Genomic DNA, 22,164 nt, shown 5'->3' on the forward strand with positions numbered 1-22,164 from the left:
ACCCCAACAAAAGTAAGAGATCGGCCACTATCGTAATAGTGGCTTCTTGTATTCGTAGCCTGGTCGCCTGATAAAGAAGCAGGAGTCAAACACCAGGGTTGTATTATAGCGAGTATGCGAATACCGCAGAGTGATGCAATCTGAAAAGCTGATCTCAACACACAGTCCGAACATGACAACAAACATCCCTCCTATATATACTCGTGCAAGCAAGCCTTTTGATAACCCTTTCGTACGACGGTAAACTTCTGCAAAAAAGACTCACCACTCATGACATTAACACCGGAAAACTCTCGGGCCTTGGGTTTCAACGTGGGAGCATGGTTTGGTTCGACGGGAAGGGTCTCGATAGTGTCCGCAATTTAGTCCAAATCTGGCATCGCGTCAGTTTGTGCGCTGATGGTCAGTGCACAGAGTTCAAATCCGAGAGATGCCCGATTGTCCTTTTGATGCATTGGACGAGGGAAGGAGTCGAGTCTTCTGGAACGTGCAGATGGGCCTGAGAATAAGCGGATCCGTTGTCCTTTTGTAGACGCTGGAAACGCTTTTAGTGGTCAAATGGTGATCATGGGAGTCTTCTCTTATCTTTTTTCGCGCGAGGGGTTGACGTCATTGCAGAAGATTGGAGAATCGATGGTCGAAAGTTTCCGAAAAGAGGAAGAGGTAACAAGAGCGATAAGATATCGTTCGGAAACACGTTTAAAACTGCGAAGGCTTCCGGATAACTTTCTGGACGGAGGAGATATCCTTAGTGTCGGTGGATATTGGGGAAGCGAGATAAATCACAATCGGTTGGCAAGAAACAACTCAAGCCTCATCGGCAAGGTACATTCCACGGAGCTTAGAAGCGACTGGATTCCTCTCGTATTTGGCTCTGGAGAACGGACTCATTCACTTTCTTGACAATTCAACACATTGGCGAGCTTGAACCATATTAAGACGTGTAGCTGCATAATCCGGCTAACGGTTGTATGGCTGTGATTTCTCTAGTAAATGATGCCAACTGGATATCTCCGATGGCGAAGAATTGGGATGCTACTTGACGGTTTCAGCTTCCACACTATTGTTCGTAGCTCAATCCACCTTGATTGATCTGTAGATCTTGAGGGTAAAGAGCCAGCTTGCGAAGAAACCAATGGTGCCTAAATGACCTGTTAGAGCACGTGTCTAAAAAGGGGAATTGCGTTGTGTAGCTTACCAATAAGAATGAATACCAGCGAACTCAGCAGTGCAGAGTATCCTAGGTAAACAACACCACTCGTCCAGCTAGTCCAGCTTACATCCTTGATCCAATATAGCAAGCAGCTGGCAAACACGTACGCTGCGCTTGCACCAGCCGTGAAGAAAGACCTCCATTGCCAGTGGTAGTCCTCTGCGCAAAGCAAAAAGTAAATCATCAACACAGTGACCGCCGCCGAGGTAATGATCATGAGCCCGAAGCAGATGAATAGGAAGCCGAACATGTAGTAGACTTTCGAGAACCAGATCGAGTTCATGATGAAATAGAGTTCGACAAAGATAGCACCAAAGGGGAGTACACCAGCTAATGCCATAGAGGGAAGAGGTCGTAGATAACCTCCTACCGGCGGGATTTGTCTTGGGATCTGGTTCGTGCGGACGGGTGGCTCGATGGCTGCTTGCTTGAAACCAATCCAGGAACCAGCGACACTCAGTGGCACTGAGATGACGAACCAAATAATGACGACCACAAGCATAGTAGTAAACGGAACAGCACCGGATGCGCCGCGACCCCAAACGAACAGGTTCATAAGGAAGAAGACGCCAAATACAATGGCAGGTAGAGCAACCGGGGTATAGAAAAAGCACAGCTTCCACGATTCGCCATGGAAAAACTTGTAGGTACGCGCCGCTGTGTAGCCACCGAAGAAACCGAAGAGTGTGTAGAAGATGATGATGACTGTTCCGAGAGCGCCGCGGTTGCTAGGAGACAGGAAGCCGAGAAGCGCGAATGCTATAATCCATGTTAGTAGAGACTTGACACGCAAAGGGATTCTGCCAGCTTACCTATAGTCAGCGCTGTCATGGCAAAGAGCTGGGCTCCATTGCCAACCAAAACGGACAAGAGTAGCGGGTTCTTTGGTGGCCTGAACACATCTCCATGTACCAGCTTCCAGCCAGAATCATCCGCAGTATCATCAGCGTCGCCGCTTTCACCAAAGTCCTCAAGCGCAAATTGATCCAGACGATTGTAACGCGCAATGTCCTTTTTGAGTGTACGCACAAGGATCGCGCTTACCATACCAACAAGGAAGACAACAATGACGGCTGAGTTGATGAGGGAGAACCAATGGATTTTTGGGTCGTAGACGTGTAGATATTTGTCCCACCGTGTCGCAAACGGAGTCGGGCTGGGTCGCCAGTAGACACCATACGTAAAGACGACCAGGTTTGTGTCCTCGTCATTCTCTTTCAGGACGACCGGCGTCTGTCCGTTGCACGTTGCCCCGTTATCGCCCTCTCTTTTCGATTCCGCCACGGAGTATGGGTCCACCAGCACACCAACTACGCGGAAGTTACCCGGCGAAGCCTCGTGGTAGTCGATGACAATGTCGTAGTGGTTGTTGAGCATGGGCTGATCCTCATCTACAAGGCCCAGCGCGAAGCCTGGTTGATAGAAGGTCTGATCTGAGCCCGGTTCCCTGAGCGATTGTGCCGCAGGCAGTCCGTCTATCAACCAGTTAAGATCGTAGCCCTGGTATATCCTGCTGTTGACAAACGCTGCATCCGCGCCCGGATACGGAGCTTCACAGAGGAGTTTGCATGTCTCGTTTACGCCCATCTTCAGCTCGAACGGACTCGTCTGTATGCGATCCCCAAACAGTATGCTTCCCAAACTCTCTCGGATTTCTTTGGGGCCATCTTTTTCGCGACAAAAGTGGAAGGGCGGATGGTAGTAGTCGAAGGAGAAGACGGAGCGTAGCTTCGGGTCGTTTTGCGAATCGGCGGGTGTAAGTCGATTGACGTATAGAGGTACAGCGTCTCCAGTCTTGTATGAAGTTGGCGCGGTGCCTGGAAAGTAAAAGGCCGACGCCGGTAAGGGTGCGATGGCTAGCAAGGATGCCAGCACAGCGACGGACGCGGATATATCGAGTCGCCGCATCGTGTATGTGTGTTTTGTCTATGCAAATCAGGCGCGTGAAAGTGGCTTTAACACGTTGTGGAGCGGACCGGCGTCAGCTTGAGAGAGCGCCGAAACGTAGCGTCGCAGCGGTAGAGTCGCCAAAAGTCAATAGTGGAAGAACGGAATGCTAGTCTATCTCTACAGACGTGGATTGTCCATAGCGTGCAGACGATGATGGTACAACAAAGCGGTACAGTACTAGCAATGTGTTGTTTTGAAGCTACTTGTTCACAGCGCTGATGTTACCTCAAGGCCGCCCAAGGAAGCTGCGCGTATGCCAAGCTGTATTCGGCACTAAGCGTTCCGCAGGATTGCGTCAGACCACAACTGGCAGGACCAACTTCGCTTGCATGCCTAGTCAGGAGGACAACATCGACAACTTCTTGTGAGGTGCTGCCGAGAGGGCTCCATGGGTGAAAATCACAACCATGCCAACATGTGCAAGCAGAAGACGTTTCAAGTTGTTTCTTGCATCCCTCGCCACGTAAGTAATTGCGCACTTTGTATACATCATTCATGATGTCCGGTACGCCAAGGCGATGTCATCCACCCTAACAGTAAGAGACAATGGTATGCCAATCCCACAAATGCGCTGTGATATCGACTATAACGAAACAAGCATAGAAAATGACACTGGGTATCGACCCCCTTCCTCACACAAGACCGTCGTAGAGAGACAGGGCGGAAACGATAGTCTCGTCGCGCTTCGAGCCCTCCTTGAACTCAGCCATGTCTAAGCTGCCGTTCTCGTCCTTGTCCATCATCCGGAAGATCTTCTTGACGCGCTTCTCGGGGGTGTCTTCGTCTTCCGGGAGCTTAACCATGGAGCCGACCTGTATGTGTCAGCGATCAAGGCATTTCCTCGGGCCTGTGTACATACCATTTTGTAGATGGCTTCTACGATTGCCAACATCTCCTCGTAGCTAATCTTGCCATCACCGTCAATGTCGTACAGCTGGAACGCCCAGTCGAGCTTGTCCTCCATCTTGCCGCGACTCGTGACGCTCAATGCGCAAATAAACTCCTTGAAGTCGATTGTGCCGGATTTGTCTGCATCGAAGACATTGAAGACGTAATCTGCAAACGATGACGGATCGCCGAAAGGAAAGAACTGCTTATAGATCTTTTGGAATTCCTCCTTGGTGAGCATGCCCGATGGACAGTCCTTCAGGAAGCCTGTATGTACTCAGTTACGGTCCAGCCAACTTAGACCATTGTGACCACACCTTTGTACCATTGCTGTAACTCTTTCTTGTCGAAATGTGTCGCTTTCTGGAGATCGGCCAGCTCCTGCTGTGATAGTTTACTCTGGCTGTGATAGGACACGATCAGCTTTTGTTTCTGTGTTTCCAAGCACTTGATGCCGCAGCGTGATCCCAATTCGTCCTCGAAACCGCGTATGGCATTCGCCAAGGCGATTTTCTGCATATCCTTGTAGTGCGCATATCCGGACTCGTCATGGCTAGGGATGTCGCTGTGATGGCGGCGCGCAAACTTGAGTGGCGGGTGTTCATATTCTAGTAGAGGTATTCCTTGCGCCTGTGGCGGAACGTGAGGCGGCGACGCTGGATGCGCGTGCGTCTCGTGGTCGTCGATGTCGAAATCTGACTGCATGCTTGCGCGGTGGGTGGTCGAGTGTGGGGTCGGGCAGGCGATATTTGCGCCTGGATAGAGAGTCCATGACGAGGTCCGGTCCAGCGTGTAGCCGTCGCTCAACGAGACGCGTGTCCGAGGTGAAGGGCAGGAGTCCCCAGACGATGGGGTGGTAGGCGCAAAGGCCCCGCATTACAAAGCAACAAGGAGAGAGAAACTTACGATTTACCCATGGCTAGAAGATGTGCGGAATATCGCGGGTGGAGAATTTAGGGGTGCACCGGAATATGTAGTGAAGGGAGCAGGCAGGCAGTCGTCAGGTGTCGGTAGGCGGAGCAGCAATCAAAGGGTGGTAGCTGGTAGTAGGTGGCGGACCAATCGATGGCGGGGTGACGGGAAGGCGCAGCACTCTAGGAGCAGGCGAATGCAATAGGCGATGTACGAGGCTAGGACGTGGGCGTAGACGGGCAGAGGTAGTGTGAGCGGAGGATATATGCTGGTCGTCGTGACAGCTCGGGTTCCAGCCAGTCGACACAAATAGCGGCCACGCCGAGAGGGCCCTGGCCGCTTCGTCATGTCCCGCTTTCGTATGCATCTTCGGCGGGCAACCCCGCGAGTCTAGCACAGCGCCAGTGGGTGATTCGTGCCCTTGAAGGCCCGGTTTCATCATTGCCAAAGTGAATACCGAACTGCTGTCGCCGGCCATTCAGCTTGGTCCGTCTGGCGCGCAACCTGCATACACGTCCAGCCCTACGACCCATCTTCCGCCGCGCATAATCGCGCATGACTGGTCACGTGTATGCGCGTGCTCCACCTGAACCACGTTCACGCTTACTGCGCTTTCCTCTAGCCCCACCGCCGTCACCACGTCTACTGATCGGCCATGGACGAGATCCTCAACGAACAGTTTGAGCGCGTCGAAAAGGCCCTGACCACGCTGGTCGACTCAATCGCCGCCTATAACCCAGCCACGCAAGCTGCAGTCGACTTGGTAGCTGCCGACGACGAGCTCAGTGAAGGACTGGATCAACGTATGTTGCCATTCAGTTTGGCCGAGAACACTTACTAAGATGGTGCAGTTGCCAAACACCAGGCAAACCATGTGCGCATCCAACATTTGCGCGCAGAAGCCGACGCTCTCGAAGAACAGCTCAAAACGTCCGTCAAAAAGCTCGCCGAACTGCGCCACGAGCTGTTTGACACGTCTGTGACGACATTCCCAGAAGATTCACGCGCCGTCCCGTTCGACGAGCTCTTACAGTATGCGACCAACATCTCGAGATACACAGTCCCGCCGACGTACCGTGAGCGCATTCCTACAGCAGACAAAGAAAAGGAGGACGAAGACGTCGGCTCGAGTGGAGCTCCTACCAATGGCCTCAACACGCCTGCTCTCCCACCAGAGACTGTAGAAACGGCGACTGAAGCTGTACAAGGGCAGAAGGAAGGCGAAGATGCTGCTGGTCCTGCACTCGAAATCACGCCAGAAGAAGAAGAATGGCTGAAGAAGCTCAAAGCTAGCAACCTGGCTTGGTATCCGTGGCCCAGCAACGAAAAGATCCGCGCAGGCGCTCTCTTCAGTCTCCAGTACTGGCGCGAGGTAAGTCGGAACGTGCAGATTGACGAGAAACATACGCTGACTTCGTGCTTCCTTTTCTGCAGAAGGGCAAAAACTTGGACGAATTCAACATACCTGCACATCTCAAAGCAGACAGGGACAAAGTACTACAGGAGCAGCAACAGCAGGATGGGGCTGCACAAGAGGTGGCTACAGATTCTCCAGGCAAATTAGTACCCCAACAGCTTCCTTCTGAAAACACACACCGTCCTAAGCCACTCGGGGTCTTTGCAGGCTTTGATGACGATGACGATGACTGATTGATCTCAACCCGTCATGGATGAGAAGTTTCGTCGAATGTAGAAAGGCGCTTGGGTTTGGGAGCTGTACCTATCACTAAAACTTTACGTATACCTTTACGATAGATTCTACCCAAACAGTGTTTTGAAAGTATGATTCAGAAAACACGGGCTCCTTCGCAGGACGTGTATACCCTGAACGTCATGTCAAGAACGCGACTTGCTGTTTGTTAATGCCATAGTCTATATGATCTCACACATCTAATCCTTGCCGATCGTCAGTAGGTGTCTCCATCATGGTCCCATATGAGACCCAATGTAAGCTCATTCTGAGTGCAAGCTTGGCGCAGAGTCCGGATGAATCTCGACGTCCTGTATTCCTACACAGATTTTGGAGAAGTCCCATGCTCATACTCGCGCACAACCCCGGTCAACGTTAGCGGTGGCTGGACAATGAGTAACTAGTCCATATAAGGTTAGCACCCAAAATTTCCGGAAACCGTGCTTAACTTTTCTCGAAAGTCGCAACGCGACAAAGTCCAATACATTCATCAGCGAATCAAGTAAAATGGGCAGCAAAATACGCAAGAGGGAGCGCGAGGCGGATCAAATCGAAAAAGTGGAGGAAGCCCCTGCAAAACGGCGCAGACAAAGTAATACAGACCAGGTGAAGCTCTCCAAGCTTTACGCAAACCTGGCAGCCGAGGAAGATGATGTTCGTCTTGAAGCCGCCAAACAAATCATCGTCAACTTTTCGCCCGAAAACAAGCCATCGGCCAAAGATGTGGAGGATGCGCTAGTACGCCTAATCAAAGGTCTTTGCAGTCAGCGTAAAGCTGCTAGGGTTGGATTCTCTCTCACGCTGACCGAGTTGTTACGGCAACGTTTTGCAGTAACAAAGGATGATGCCGAGGATTCGCAGCTTGACGCGGCATCCGTCATCAAGATGGTGGAAGAGAAGACCAAGGCTAAAGGCAACGTACCGGGAAAGGTAGGACTGCAGATATGCTAAATATTGCGAAGCTAACAGACACAGGAAAAACGGGACCATACCATTGGAAAGCTTTTTGGTTTCAAGGCCATTATGCAATCATCAATACTCCTTGAACCGGAACTCTCGCTGGACTCCTGGAACAAGCTCTTGGACAATGTCTATCGAATGGCACGCGACATTCCGTGGTTACGCGAAGAATGCGGAATGGTACTGGTCGAAGCAGTGAGGAGTCTGAAAGGTCAACTACAGTATCGAAAATGTGCCGAAGAAGTGTTGGAACGACTCAACACGTTCAAGCTTGTCTCCACACCCGAGGGTGTGGCGGTGTGGCTTACCGTCAAAGCACATTATCCAGAGGCACTGCCCGAGGGTGTCTGGCACGATAAAGACCCATTAGCAAAGAAAGAACGCTCTCGGCTTGCCAAAATCTTGAAGGAAGACTTCAACAAGAGCGAGTCAGAAGATGCAAAAGACGAAACCACGAAAACCGGGACTACGAATCCGAACCCGTCTTTCACCTGGGACCTCGCATTTGCCGAGATATTGCAAAGGGATGAGCAAACCAAGAGTGATTCTAAGGACAAGGTTGAGTTTCCACAATTTTGGATCGACACTGTAGACAGTAAGTCGAATCATCTAAAAGAGTGGTTAGCTTGTGTGACTGACTGTGATAGGCAACCTTTTCTCTTCGTCAGCATCCCACGAACGTAAAGCCTGGGGCTTCAAGTTGCTGAGTAGCATGATCACCCGTGTGCCAGGTGGGGCTGTGTCTGCGTTGTTCAGTCCAAATTTGATGCGTACCCTCATCAACCAAAGCAAAAAGGAAGACAGGTTCCTCCATTCGGCCGCGCTCGCTGCGTTGAGCTCCGTCCAGCTCAGAGTCGATCAGGAAGATGGAACAGCCCTCCCTATTTTTGTTGCATTGACTTCGAAGCACGGCAGCATTGAGTTCGACCGCATCACCAAGACGAAAACGCTCGAGCAAATCCTCGCATCGGCAGATGACAAAAGCTTGATGAAGATCGTACGACATCTCAAGTCACTGATTCTGCGTCCTGATTGTGAGGAACAAACAGTTGCAGATAGCCGCCGGCAGGCCATTGCCGACCTGCTGTTGAACACAGTCAGACAATACAAGCGATACGAAAAGTTCAACGAGAAGACCTTCAAGAAAGATGTTGCCCATCGACGGGAAGGTCGCGCCACAGATGAGCGAAAGTCTAATTGGCTGCGAGAAATCTTGGAGGCACTGGTTGAGTGTGCTTATTTCATTCCTTCAAAGAGTGCGGATACTAAGAAGGTGCCTCTTCCCGCTATCAGTGATCGGAGTCGGGCAATGTTCCAAGAGCGCCTATCATCTTGTCTGACCAAGTTACTGGATGTGAAGTTGGGTGCTCGCTCAGATATCGCCGTTATGGTTCTAGACATGATAAGAGCCAAGAGCCACAAGTCTGCCAAATTGGATCTTGCTTTCAAGGCAGACGCATCGGTTCTGAGCAATATGGACAAGGCGTTGAATACACTCGACGCCATCTCTGCGACAGTAAGCATGTCACTTCCTGTTCATCTGTCGTTTGGCTAACATGGCATTACAGGGTTCGATAGCCGGTAACGAGCTGGCAGCACAAGGCTTTATGCTCTTGTACTCACTAACGCTCTTGCAAGCCTACAATGGCGAGGGGGATGCCGTCATGATGCTTGATGATCTAGATGCGTCCTACAAAGCCTTCGAGGCGTCACGAAAGACGTCATCAAAGAAGAAGAACAAGGTCTCAACTTCGGATGGTCAAAATGCCTTTGTCGAGATTGTACTCTCCTTCTCAGGGAACACACGAACACTATTCCGTCGAATCGGAGAAGAAGCATTTGCTATCTTCGCATCAGAGATTAGTGCTGAAGGACTGCGGTCCTTGACTGAAATCCTGGATACTGAAGAGAACCTCGAGGGACAGAAAGAGCTATTTAATCAGGGTGATGAAGACGTTGAGGAGGAAGATTCAAGTGACGATGAAGAAGACGACTCAGACGTTGAGATGGTCGATGGGGAAGAGTCGAACAGCGACGCTGCCTCTGAATCTTCTGATTCGGACTCCGAGGATGACGACAGCGACGCAAGCGACGACGATGAAGAGGGTGAAGAAGATGCAGAGTTGACTCAATTCAACAACATGCTGGCCTTGACTCTTCAGACGTCGAAGCCGAATGTGGACGGTGACGCGGCGGAAGAGACATCCGACGAGTCTGACATGGACGACGACCAGATGATGGCGCTTGACCCACACCTCAGCAAGATCTTCAAGGAGCGAAGCAAGACAACAAGCAAGAAGAAGGAGCGGGAGGACGCTAAGCAGAACGTGGTTCAATTTAAGTCGAGAGTCCTGGATCTGCTTGCCGTGTACATGGAGAAGCAATATTCCAACCCGCTTACTCTGGAAATTCTCCTCCCAGTACTCCGTCGTACTCGAGCCAACGCAAACAAGCAGACGGCAGACAAAGCGGCCAAGATGCTGAAGTCCTTCTTCGATACCCGCACGAAGCGCAAGGCGCCCCTCCCGAAGCCAGAGAACACGGAGGATGTATGGGAGCTACTGAAGGGAATCCACGAAGAGGCGAAGCTAGGGAACGGTGCAAAAGTCCATGCGGATGCATGTGGCTCCGCCAGCTTACACGTAGTAAAAGTGCTTGTCGGTCTCGAGAAAGCAAACTATGCTGGTGTGGTGGACGTTTACGCCGAGACTCAGAAGCAGTGGTTTGCAGACAAGAAGTCTCCATTACAGCCGGTGCTGTTCACTCAGTTCCAAAACTGGTCTATCAATGCACGACAGCAAGGAAAATAGGCGGTTTTCTTCAGGGAAGAGCGTAACGGAAGTCAACTAGCACAGCTTCTGATACAGTTGGTCGATACATGCAATCAAGCCTCTCAACACAATACCGTGTTCATTGTGACTCAGAGTCCCGATTCAGCAATGTAATCTAGAAGCGTGTGTCAAGTCGGGCGTAAGCTCCCAGGCAGAAGGTGGAGCTCTCGCGTGGTGATTTTCTCTCTTCTGGTAGTGGCGGTAGTGTACCCACTTTTATCGGCCCCGCCGCGGGGAGCTCGCTCTGGAAGCCTAGCCTATGTCATACCAAACAAATCAATTTACATGCAACCCGTCGCGACATCCAACACCTTACCTTGCCTCCCTGCAAATTCCACCAAGCATGGCTTGCACACACGTGAACGCGCCCGGTAAGCCCCCATTGTCATGCCTAGGTTCTATTCTTGCACAACGAAAGACGTGAAGAGTGGCAACCATGCCCGCTGCGCCTTGTCGCCTTGACGGGATTTGTAGCTATATGCTCCATCTACACCATGCTAACATGATCCAGAGCTCCATCCACCAGGACCAACACAGTCTGTATACCGGGAAGACTGCACGCAGTGCTTTGACTCGATCGATGACCCTACCGGCCTTGATGTGTGCCTCTACTGTTTCAACGGTGGATGTACGAGCGATCGAAACCATGCTCTCCTCCATGTTTCCTCTACAAACCATCCACTTGTCCTGAACATCAAGCGCACACGTAAGAGGGTCACGCGCGATGAGCCTCCTCAAAAGATGACGAAGCTCGCCGTTGCAGCTGAAACCGAGTCTGACCGGTACGATACCACGACCCAAGTCAAATGCTATGAGTGCGGCGTCGACAACGTAGACAAGAGCTCAGGAAAGCTTCCGGATATCGTAGACGCAGTTCTCAAGGCGAACACATTTGCGAAGCAGCAGGAAGTGAAGGCATGGGAGCAAGAGTTGACCGCTTGCGAACACACACTCTGCTTGGAACAGCAGGCAGCGCGACAGATAGAGTCTCAAAGCTTGGGTCATTGTTCCGAGTGTGAGCTCAATGAAAACCTTTGGCTATGCTTGACCTGTGGCAATTTGGGTTGTGGCCGTCAGCAATTTGGTGGCGTTGGTGGCAATTCACACGGCGTTGGACACACAAAGTCGACCGGTCATCCGGTCGCAGTCAAGCTCGGATCTCTCACCGCGGATGGTACGGCCGATATCTACTGCTACGCTTGTGACGAAGAGCGCATAGATCCTGAGCTGCCTGACCATCTAGCACACTGGGGTATCAACATCAAAGATAGGGTCAAGACAGAGAAGAGTCTTACGGAGATGCAGGTCGAGCAGAATTTGCGATGGGATTTTGCTATGGTGACTGAAGACGGCAAAGAGCTACAGCCATTATTCGGACCAAACTTCACAGGCTTGAAGAACTTGGGCAACAGTTGCTACCTTAATAGTACCCTTCAGGCTTTGTTCTCTATTCAAGAGTTCAAGGATCGATATTATCTCCCTAATGAAGCCCCGCCGCAGACACCGCTACCTGCCGAAGATCTAGAAACTCAGCTACGCAAGATCGCCGATGGAATGATCTCAGGTCGGTATTCAAAGCCGGACAGCGACGTCACTACCAGCGAGCATAGCCCTGAGGTTCCACACCAGCGCGGCCTTGCGCCTGCCATGCTCAAACATCTGATTGGAAGAGGCCACGCTGAGTTTTCAACTATGCGACAACAGGATGCCTTCGAACTACTTTTGCATATGCTTCAACTAGTCTCACGTAGTAAGCATGTTGAGCCTCATAAGGATCCAGTCGGCGCTTTCCGCTTTGCCATGGAGCAACGGCTACAGTGTGTTAGCTGTAAGCGTGTTCGGTACAAGACAGACGAGCAGGAGAATATCTCTATCCCAGTCCCCATCCGCAGAATCCCGAAAGACTCGCAGATGGACATTACCGATGGAAACGGCAAAACGGAAGAGAAGGAAGAGTTTGAGCCAGTATCGCTGAAGGAGTGTCTCGACATCTTCACGGCTGAAGAATTGGTTGAGCTTACTTGCGGTGCGTGTGGCAGCAAGGATGGATTCACGAAGAGGAGCATGTTCAAGACTTTCCCTTCAGTATTGGCTGTCAACGCCAGGCGCTTCGAACTGGTCAACTGGGTGCCCACCAAGCAAGATGTTCCCGTTATTGTCAACGATGAACCGTTCTCTTTCGACGCCTACAAGTCAAAGGGATTGAGCAAAGGTGAGGAGCTTCTTCCAGAAGACGCAGACACAGGGGCGGCTGGAGGTTCAAAATGGTCGCCCAACGAAGCTGCACTATCGATGCTCGAAGCCATGGGTTTCCCTAGGGTCAGATGTGAGAAGGCTCTGCATGCCACTGGTAATGAAGATGCTGAAGCAGCAACGACTTGGCTATTCTCACATATGGAAGATCCAGATATCGATGATCCTGTCGACTTCAATGCTGGTTCTGGCGGAGGCGCGGCTGCTGCATCTGTTCTTGACCCTGAGAAGATTGAGAACCTAGGGGCCATGGGATTCAATGCTTCCCAAGCACGTCAGGCTTTGAAGGAAACAGGTGGTGATATGGAGCGTGCTGTCGACTGGCTGTTTAGTCACCCGGATGCACCCGGCGACTTTGACCAAGGCGGTGGCTCTGAAGGACCTGCTGAGCCAACAGAGAAGCCATTGGCTGGTAGCGAGGCGCTGCCTGCAAACTTCCAACTCCAGTCCATCGTATGCCACAAGGGTAGCTCGATACATGCTGGGTGAGTCTATCGCACTCGTTTACCACGTATGAAAATGTGCTAACATCTAACAGCCACTATGTCGCGTTTGTGCGCAAGCAGTTGCCAGATGATCAGGCTGCATCATGGGTGCTCTTTAACGACGAGAAGGTCGCTAAGGCAGCCGACGTGGAGGAGATGAAGAAGTTTGCCTATGTGTATTTCTTCAGGCGTTTGTAAGGCGGCGGGTCTAGGTCTCGGACTAGCATAGCGAAAGCAGAGTTGTGTCGGATTAGCATTAACATTGACGATACGGCGAACAGAGAAGGGGTCAGGAGCATTGCGGCGCAAGCTGCTAGACGATGTCAAGATAGCACGGACTAGCTGCAGGCGTAGCCTGAATGAAGCTGAAGTCTCATCTGATAAGGGTGCAAGTGGTGTTCGCTCGTCGGAGAACTGGAGCTTTTCTCCGAGCTGTTTCCAGAATATGTGATAAGTGTGGGGTATGTCGTGCACGGACTTACGTCGCCGACCATCGCTTTTCCTAATCATTACTTCAATTCCTCGATCGCCATCCACCTCCGCTACACCTACACCAACATCAACATCAACACGCTATCCAAACCGCTGCCAAAACACAAAATCCACATCACAGAACCTCGAAACACCGCACATATCGACCACCACCATGTTCAGGAGAGTCGCAGCAGCAGTGCCTGCTCAGGCCGGAAGAGTGCTCGCAACCGCCGCCAGGCCCAGCATCGTTTCGCCCATTCGCACAGCAGCCCCTGCAGTTTCAGCAGTCGGTCGGCGGCAGTACCACGAGAAAGATAAGTGCCCCATACTGTTTGTTCGAGAAGTCGACGTGGTGGCGATAAAGGCGTTCCATGACAATCACCTCGTCATCGCACCACCATTTCCGACTTATATCCGTACGAGAACGCTCAGCTAACATCCGCAGCACTGCTCGATCACTACAACAAGCCACGCAATGTTGGTTCCATGTCTAAGACCGATACCGATGTCGGTACTGGACTCGTCGGCGCGCCCGCGTGTGGCGATGTCATGAAGCTCCAGATCCGTGTCGACCCTAACAACAACACCATCAGCGACGTCAAGTTCAAGACCTTCGGCTGCGGTAGCGCGATCGCTAGCTCAAGTTACCTCACCGAATTGGTTCGGGGTATGACACTGGAGGACGCATCGAGGATTAAGAACACAGAGATTGCAAAGGAGCTTTGCCTACCACCTGTAAAGCGTGAGTATCCATTTCGCAACAACAATAGATAGGGTCGAGATACTAACTGCTTACAGTACATTGTTCCATGCTTGCTGAAGATGCCATCAAATCCGCAATCTCCAACTACTACACGAAGAACCCCAACGCACGGCAAACAGACCTCGGCGGCAAGTCTGCACCGCTGCCAAAGGTTGAGATCGAGACCGTTTCCTCTGCAACGGCCTAAAGGGAGACTAGGATGGCGATGTAAATTGATACCACGTGGATGGGAATGGGAATGAGAATGAGAACGGTTAAGGAAGTTGCTTGATATTACCTGCATCAGTCTTTCGCACTCAATGTACCGGGTATGACTTGGGCGTTTGAGCGTTACGGCGGCTGGCTTCCTGTATAGTAGGCTGAGAAGTACTTATCTTACATCGCAATGAACAAAATTTGTAAATGCGAAAGAAGACTTTGAGCTGGCTCTCGCGCTGACAACTCAATGTATGAATAATAACAGCACAGGAGTAGGGGTGGTAAAACTAGCAGGTTACTTCAGTCAAGGTATATGAAAGCGGAAGTCGGCTAACTGCTGGTCTTATGAGCTGAGTGTCACGCCATGTAGGTGCTCTAGATCTGATGATCTGTTTGATCAGATAATGCATGCGTGAAAGTGTACATCAGCCTTGCGGTATTACATGTACCCCAGAGTCACTGTTGGATGCCGATCGTTCCCACATACGTCCGTCTCCATGCACTGTAAATAATACGCAATTTGCTAGATCAAGTGGTGAATGTCGTGGAAGATCTATGACGTTGGACCCTTCCATGGTTCGCGACCCTAGTTCCTCCGCGTATCGACATCTAATTGATGCACGCCTCTCAACCTACTCTTGTCTCCAGCCATGTCGACAGCACAACAAGACGAAGCGCCGCCCGCTGTACGATTCAAGCGCCGCAAGATCGCGCATCCGAAGCGCGTCTTTGCCGAAGACGACGCGCCTACTGTCTCCGCCTCACATTTGCCCGATGCTGCGACTCTGGATGATGCGCAACCGCCGCCGAAAGAAGCCAACGACGAAGAAGAGTCGGTTCCGAATTTGAAGGAAATATTGCGCAACCGAAAGCGCCCACGAGATCGCCTGAAGGAAACCGTACGCAAAGTAGAGCCATCGCGGAGTGATTTGGTGCAAGCAGAAGCACCCCGGCCAGACCAGTATACGAGTCGCTTCGTCGCGCAAACAGGGCAGGTCGTAGATCGTGATGACAGGCAGATGTAAGTGGACTGTCTAGAAGACTGTAAAATGCTCCAAGTAGGGCAACGTCAAGCACGGAGGCTAATGTGCTAGGTCGGAATATGTAGAAGCTCGCATGGCTGAAAAGAACTATCGCCAATACGGCTGGCCCATACCAAGTCATCTCCAGGCTTCTATAGTAGCCATCGCACCAGACCTGCAACATACCTTTGCTTCGAGCGCAGCGGCGCGTGGCACGTCCGCTAGCACTGACAGTCCAGCGGATAACGAGCACAGCAACCGATTGGCGGCAGGCCAGGGCAAGCTTGAGGAAGTAGATCTGGGCCCAGAAGCTGCTGCACGCACGGAACAAGCCTGGAGACGATGGGACAAAGGCGAGCCTGAGCCGCCAGCAAGCAAAGCACGGCGAGACAAGTACGGCTACGCGTGGCGCAAGCCCAAAGCCAACGGGAAGACGGACCAAGATAAACGCCGCGACCAAATGGTCGAGGCAGTGCTCCAAGAAGCCAAACGTATGTTCTGTCTCAACCTTACAATGGCAATCCCCTGACTAATATATACCCCAGTCGACTTCTTCGACTCCACCACTCCCACAAACCCCCACGTCAACCCTTCCGTCAACACCGACGACGCCCTCGTCGAGCAATTTCGCTCGGAATACTACGAATCCATGCAAGCGAGACAACAAGCTCGCAAACCAGCTGCTCCCACCGTCAAGGGTGCGCCACCGCCCATCACAGGCCCCAAGCTGGGTGGCAGCAAGAGCGCAAGAGCCAAGATGCACAAATTACAGCAAGAAGAGCTTGCAAGGAAGAAGAGGTAATGTTTGTTGTATGCATCTTTGCGTTGTGCAGTATCCCCACATGTCATGTTGTCTGCATGTTTCTTGCCTGATTCAACAGCTGTCCTTGCATTTTTCACGAGGCTTGCGGCCTTGTTCTAAGCATTCATTCTTGTGCAGGAACGGTGATTTAACAGATTGTGTAGCGGTGCAATAACGAACGATGGACGCGTGCTCGAGCGATGGGAATGGAGGGGCATGGATGTCAAGAAGACGATTTGGTACAGCAAGTAAGGAAAGGAGTGTTGGAGCTGCTGTATGCTTCTGGGCATGTTCCCGGTACAGCAAACGCTGGCGACATCGCTATTCACATGACTAGTGTCCGAGGAGGATTCCTTGCTGCGATTCGAAAGATAATATGTTCGTGTCTTACATACAAGCAAACAGACATGCCCAACGCCTAGCCGTGTATATCTTAACCCTAGTTATGCTGTGTCCTGAACACTTGTCCATAGCAATCATAAGAAATCATCTCAAAGCTTCCTTGGTGCAGCGACTGGTTTTTTTGCAGTCCCATTCGCTGCAGGGGTCTTCTTCACAGTCCCATTCGTACCTGAGGCTATTTTGCTGGGAGCTTTCTTCGCCGGCGTAGAGATAGCATCCATCTTCTTTGCCAACTCTCCCGTCTTCTTGACCGCTTGCCCCTTATCCACCTTTTGGGGCACTTGCACAGCGCCACTAGGGGTGACTTTGATTGGCACTCCACCTGCTGTCATGAATGTTGTTCCCTTGTTCTCCTGAGCTTTTTCAATCTCATCCTTACCAACCTTGATCTTGACACCATTTTTCATGGTGAGTGTACCGGTTTTCTTAGCTTGCTCGACTTCCGTTTGAGGCACCTTAATCATGACACCAGAGGCGGTCATCATTTCTTTCATCGGGCCTGTAGGTACCGGAGTGGGCTTCTTAGTTGCCGCTGCTGTAGAGTTTATTCGGGCTTGTGCGGCAGTGCCTGGCTTTGATGCAGCAGCAGTGGTAGGCTTCTTTGCGGATGACGTTGGAAGGTTGATGGCACTCTGGGCTCGCCTTGCGGCCGGGGTGGTGGCGGTTGGCGCTTCCAAGGTCTTCGTAGGTGCACCTGGGATTGCTGTGCTTGCTCTTCTCATCCCATTTGGCATTACAGCGCCACTTGCTATCGCTGTTTCCTTGACTAATTTGGCCAGGTTTTCTTGCGTAAGACGCTGGACTTCTGGGACTTCTTTTGGTCCTGCTGCCTGTGCGGCGCCCATCTGCGCAGCGCCTTCTATCATCTTTTCCAGTTGTTCTGGACTTGGTAGGCCTTTCATCTCGCCACCTTGACCTAGCAGCGTCTTGATGTGGTTCTCGAAGAACTCTTTGCCGCCAGGTATGGGTAGGTCTGCAGGCGAAGCGCCGTAGGCTACGGTTAGGGCCATCATGACGGACGTTATCGGTGCGAAAATTTTGACGAACTCGTTCCAGTTTCCTGACTTCACTTCTGTCTCAATCTGCACCGCCGGCCGTGGCACTGTTCGAATGGTCTTGCTTCCGTTACCTCTGCTGCTCTCACTCTTGGTATCCATGTCCAAATGGTTCTTCCAAAAGTCTTCTGCAGGAAAGCGAGTGTGGCGACTGAAATATTCGAGCATATAGTCCTTCTCCCTCCATCGGTTTCTCAGCCAGACCTCAAAAGCGTGCGTATTCTCGTATGGGATATCATCGAGATGAAATCGTCGCCAATGCATGTTTACTGATTTTGGAGGTCTTCCCTCGAAGAAAGAAGAGCGCAAGGTAAAGATATCTTGACCAAATTGACCTTCTGGTACACCTTCGTATGCGATGGTGCAGTCGTACAGCCAATCGGTGGTTTCTCTCAACTCATTCAGACAGAACTTGAGACCGGTGCTGCGTGGGAGTAGCTGGTGCTTCATGTCCTGCAAACCATTCTTCTGTGCCCATTTCTGACTCTTCTCGCGTGTGGTCTTAGACAGGTTGGTCCCCTCCGGAAATATGATTAGCCACATAGGATCTCCCTTCTTGTTCAGCTTGGTCAGATGTTTCTTGAATGTTCGTTGATCTTCCTCCCATTTCCTGGATAAGAAGATGAAATTGTAGAACTGAGCACCCCACCCAATGATAGGGATATTCTTCAATGACTCCTTCAGGATGATGTAGATGAAACCGTGCATGTTGTTCGTGTAAGCAATCCACCAGAGGTATAGCCAGTCAGTGTAGAGTTGGTGGTTGGCCATGAGAACCAGGCGATCAGCAAAGTTACATTGTAGAGATCCGTCTTTGCGCTTGATAAGTTGACCGACCATACTGGAGTCGCCAGATACACGGACGACAGTTGGGGCCCACCATTGGGTTAGGCAGGTGATCAAGATGGCAAAACATTCCTTGGTGTATGCCATATACCCATCGTAGAACTGCGGGTCAATGAGCTTCAACGGCGCGCCCAGGAATTGAGATGCGCTTATACTATTGTGCATTAGTTGGTGTGTATCTGGAGGCTGGCACAGAGGTATGCTTACGCCAGAACGCCAGACAAGAACGTTGAGGCTAACGTGAAGGCGCGTTCGGCCTGTGTCAACTCTCCAAAACGCGGTGGTCCAGCTGGATGCGCCTCGACATTTTCTTTCGAAATCCTTAATCCAGCACCAAGGTCATCTTTCTTCTTCCTCTGGACGGCAGCTGGTACTGGCCGCTTGGATGCTGATTGGCTGGTTGGGGTCGGCTTTGGAGCCGTGGCCTTCTTCACAGGGGGTTTGGCAGCCGGCGACTTGGTGACGACCGGCTTCTTCGTAACATTAGCAGGCGACATCTTTCACAATTCGCACACGAGCGAACATTGAAGTTCAAACGTCAAACACGACTACCGGCACCAGTAGCGGGTTACCCGCGACGTCAGTGCAGGGCAACGGTTCGAGATCAAGATGGATGCTCCACTTGCGCGTCGTCAACCCCTGTCAGCGAGCCGTCGGATGACGTCGATGTGTGGCGGCGTGCGACCAAGTCAGCAAGCAAGATATTCGAAGCACCGGTACCCCTTCGTTAGGTCATTAAGCTACTTCAGTAACACTATACTCGCTCCGGTAGACACCAATTCTTAAGACTGCATCCACTGCGTCCCTTCTTCCAGGAATCACATCATACACTCACAAAGATAGCGGTACGTTGAATCTTTACAGCTGTCGACCCGGGCGCATGTTCGAGTAGTGCACGCGAGCAGCTTTCAAATATCCATCTGAACCTGGAGCTGATAAATATTACAGATTTGATTCGAAACTAGACATCACATCCTTCAACATGCCCGCAGCCTCAGTAGCATCCGCGCCCGTCAAGCGCACCGCCAACAAGACCACCGCCTCAAGGTCTGCGAAGAAGCCTGCTCAGGGTGCGAACAAGAAGCCTCAGACAAATGGCGCAACCAACGGAGCGTCGCAAGCTCAGATGTCACCATACACTATCATGGCTTCGAGAATCGCGAACCGCGTTGCCGAGATGGCGGAGAACATGACTTTTGTTGAGCGTGAGAAGTGAGTTTCCCTGAGATTCCCGGATTCCCTTGAATTTCCCCTGGCAGCGTTTCTCTGGTTCTGGGTTCGACGGCGTTGAAGATCAGGGCTGCGCTACCATCTACCGACGAAAACTTGAACCCCTATTGCGCTGTCTGTTATCCCGACGTGCATCTGCTAACAAGACTTTCCATAGGCCCCAACCACAGCAGCAACAACAACAATCTGCTCCATCAAACTCTGGAAAGAAGCCACCCCGGAAACTCGAGATGCGCATGCCTAACAACGGCGCCTCCCCAACCAACATCACGTTCAGCGCACCTTTCCTCGACAACACCCTTGCTAAGCTGCTCACGCTCCAAAACCGCATGTTGACAGTCAGTAACGACATCGCAGCGTGTGAGGATGTAGACGACAAAACCAAGCAAGAGCAGTTTGCCCAGAGCGCAGAGTTGAGTCGTATCATTGCGCTAATCTGCGCCGAGAAGGCTAGACAAGGTGCTTAGTTTGTAATGTTTTGTCCAAAGCAATGAGTAGTAATAAGCGTTTCTTTTTTTCATTGGCGTTATCGGATATGTAACGAAAAGGTTTCCATAGTAGTAGCGCACTTTGTACGAATAGCATGATCGACGAAAGACAATGACTTGAATGACAAACATACAATATTGTGATACTCAGCCTCAGCCATGTCAGGCATAGTTGAACAGTGACATGCCATCGCATAAAGCTATTACACAAGCTAAAACCTGCACCAGAGATCGCCATCCAGGACTTTGGTTCAGGCCCACTTTGCCGTGCCACAACAACGTCATTTGACGCGGGGCGGCAGCGAGCCCCCCTGCATGCTACGGGTAGCGAAACCGGTTCAAGTTGTGGTGGCGCTAGAGGTATTCATCATCGGCCATCATGGTCTGGGGTTCAGCAGTCTAGATTTCGGGAGCTCTCTTACGATACTACCATAGCTCTTCCTTAGACCTACTTTTCGATCACAATTGAAATCTGAAGCTTGCTGTACGATCTGCAGAATGACGAGCTTCATCTCAAATATTATCTGGAACTCGGTGGAGGGTTTCGTAGACGCTGGAAAGAAGACGGCGGGTGAATATGGAGGAAATGCACTTATCAAGGTTGGAGACATGATTGAGAACAGCGGAAGGAGTGTAGGAAACGGTATGTTGGCCCTTATCTTGCCCGGCCACGTATGTTTCTTCAAGACTCGCTGACATGCGTCTAGGGATCGAGAAAAAAGCAACGAACTATGGCAGTGCAATCACTGGACAAACATACAAACCAGCAGGCAAAGCCCTCCCCTCTACAGCACGAAAGCCTGCGATCAAGCGCTCGAACTCGACCCCTGCGAGCAACAAGCCGACTACCAGTGGAGTACCCATAGGCGCAAAGAAGTACCCGGGAAACAACCAAGTCAATGGCGCGGTCGGAGGAGCGAAGAAGACCGTCGGGGGTGTAGCAGGCGGCGCTTCCAGAGTCACTGGGGGAGTTGTAGGTCGCGCAAATAGCACAGTGGGCAACGTAACAAGCAACGCCACAAAGGCCACCGGAGGCCTTGTAGGTGGTGGTCAGAAAGCTATTGGTGGAGCCACGAGATCCATTCCGCCCTTCAAAGGTCCCGGAGCTACACCAAACAAGACTCTTCCAAAGGCCTTCCCAGACACCAACAACATGCCGAAACCCACATACCCAACGACCAAGAAGGCAGCGGTTAAGCCCGGTATGCCAAAGCCTTTTACACCGCCTGTCGAGCAGAAGAAGCCGGATCCAAAGAAGCCTTATCCGGGGACAAACACGTTGCCAGGAACGAGTAGGACACCAGTGCAACAGCAGAAGTACAAGCCGCTACCGACGTTGGGTCCGCAGGTTAAGCAAGGGCAGACTATGACGCATATTGCTATATAAGAATAAGGAAATGTGTGTGATCTAGTTTTATAAGGAGTTCGTATGGCGTTAGGATATGGAGAGTACTAGTGTAAGATTATGTAAACGCCTACAGGCATGCTTTCACGGCAGCTGTTCAATGGATACCAGTGTCCTTGGAATTTTCTCTCTACTGTACTGACCATTGGGATACCACGTGAGCAACAGCAGGAAGACGTTGGTGGGACGATATTCTGCTTCGCTCTTGCCTTATTTCCTCGCACGTGGCTAGCGGTAAGCAGCCTCTACTCAAACCTCAGCAACTTCGCCAGGACTCACACGCAATTAATCTCTTTC

At 51.4% G+C, this 22,164-nt stretch overlaps 7 protein-coding genes across 7 annotated transcripts; 5 read left to right on the forward strand and 2 right to left on the reverse strand.

Annotated features, from left to right (window-relative positions):
* Positions 1-1,074: 1,074 nt before the first annotated feature.
* GT037_009070 (endosomal integral membrane protein) lies at positions 1,075-4,968 on the reverse strand (the record flags this gene model as incomplete). Its single annotated transcript, XM_038934117.1, has 7 exons — positions 1,075-1,142; positions 1,199-1,972; positions 2,026-3,139; positions 3,802-3,975; positions 4,023-4,318; positions 4,369-4,853; positions 4,958-4,968. 7 exons carry the CDS (start codon positions 4,966-4,968, stop codon positions 1,075-1,077), a joined length of 2,922 nt encoding a protein of 973 aa, XP_038783462.1.
* Positions 4,969-5,618: 650 nt separating this feature from the next.
* Positions 5,619-6,613, forward strand: GT037_009071 (uncharacterized protein; the record flags this gene model as incomplete). The annotated part of the gene is made up of 3 exons (XM_038934118.1): positions 5,619-5,766; positions 5,815-6,335; positions 6,398-6,613. The coding sequence occupies 3 exons, from the start codon at positions 5,619-5,621 to the stop codon at positions 6,611-6,613; spliced, it is 885 nt and encodes a 294-aa protein (XP_038783463.1).
* Positions 6,614-7,160: 547 nt separating this feature from the next.
* On the forward strand, positions 7,161-14,606 carry GT037_009072 (ubiquitin carboxyl-terminal hydrolase 14; the record flags this gene model as incomplete). The annotated part of the gene is made up of 8 exons (XM_038934119.1): positions 7,161-7,583; positions 7,629-8,208; positions 8,261-9,129; positions 9,182-10,298; positions 10,956-13,182; positions 13,236-13,372; positions 14,102-14,398; positions 14,455-14,606. The coding sequence occupies 8 exons, from the start codon at positions 7,161-7,163 to the stop codon at positions 14,604-14,606; spliced, it is 5,802 nt and encodes a 1,933-aa protein (XP_038783464.1).
* A 661-nt stretch (positions 14,607-15,267) lies between these two features.
* GT037_009073 (uncharacterized protein) lies at positions 15,268-16,693 on the forward strand (the record flags this gene model as incomplete). The annotated part of the gene is made up of 4 exons (XM_038934120.1): positions 15,268-15,638; positions 15,712-16,130; positions 16,185-16,437; positions 16,606-16,693. The coding sequence occupies 4 exons, from the start codon at positions 15,268-15,270 to the stop codon at positions 16,691-16,693; spliced, it is 1,131 nt and encodes a 376-aa protein (XP_038783465.1).
* Positions 16,694-16,932: 239 nt separating this feature from the next.
* Positions 16,933-19,241, reverse strand: GT037_009074 (acyltransferase-domain-containing protein; the record flags this gene model as incomplete). The annotated part of the gene is made up of 2 exons (XM_038934121.1): positions 16,933-18,898; positions 18,952-19,241. The coding sequence occupies 2 exons, from the start codon at positions 19,239-19,241 to the stop codon at positions 16,933-16,935; spliced, it is 2,256 nt and encodes a 751-aa protein (XP_038783466.1).
* Positions 19,242-19,726: 485 nt separating this feature from the next.
* On the forward strand, positions 19,727-20,441 carry GT037_009075 (uncharacterized protein; the record flags this gene model as incomplete). Its single annotated transcript, XM_038934122.1, has 2 exons — positions 19,727-19,956; positions 20,132-20,441. 2 exons carry the CDS (start codon positions 19,727-19,729, stop codon positions 20,439-20,441), a joined length of 540 nt encoding a protein of 179 aa, XP_038783467.1.
* Positions 20,442-20,960: 519 nt separating this feature from the next.
* Positions 20,961-21,849, forward strand: GT037_009076 (uncharacterized protein; the record flags this gene model as incomplete). The annotated part of the gene is made up of 2 exons (XM_038934123.1): positions 20,961-21,105; positions 21,170-21,849. 2 exons carry the CDS (start codon positions 20,961-20,963, stop codon positions 21,847-21,849), a joined length of 825 nt encoding a protein of 274 aa, XP_038783468.1.
* Between the last annotated feature and the right edge of the window lie 315 nt (positions 21,850-22,164).

Source organism: Alternaria burnsii (assembly GCF_013036055.1).
Source record: "Alternaria burnsii strain CBS107.38 chromosome Unknown 697, whole genome shotgun sequence".
Classification (NCBI taxonomy): Eukaryota; Fungi; Ascomycota; class Dothideomycetes; order Pleosporales; family Pleosporaceae; genus Alternaria; species Alternaria burnsii.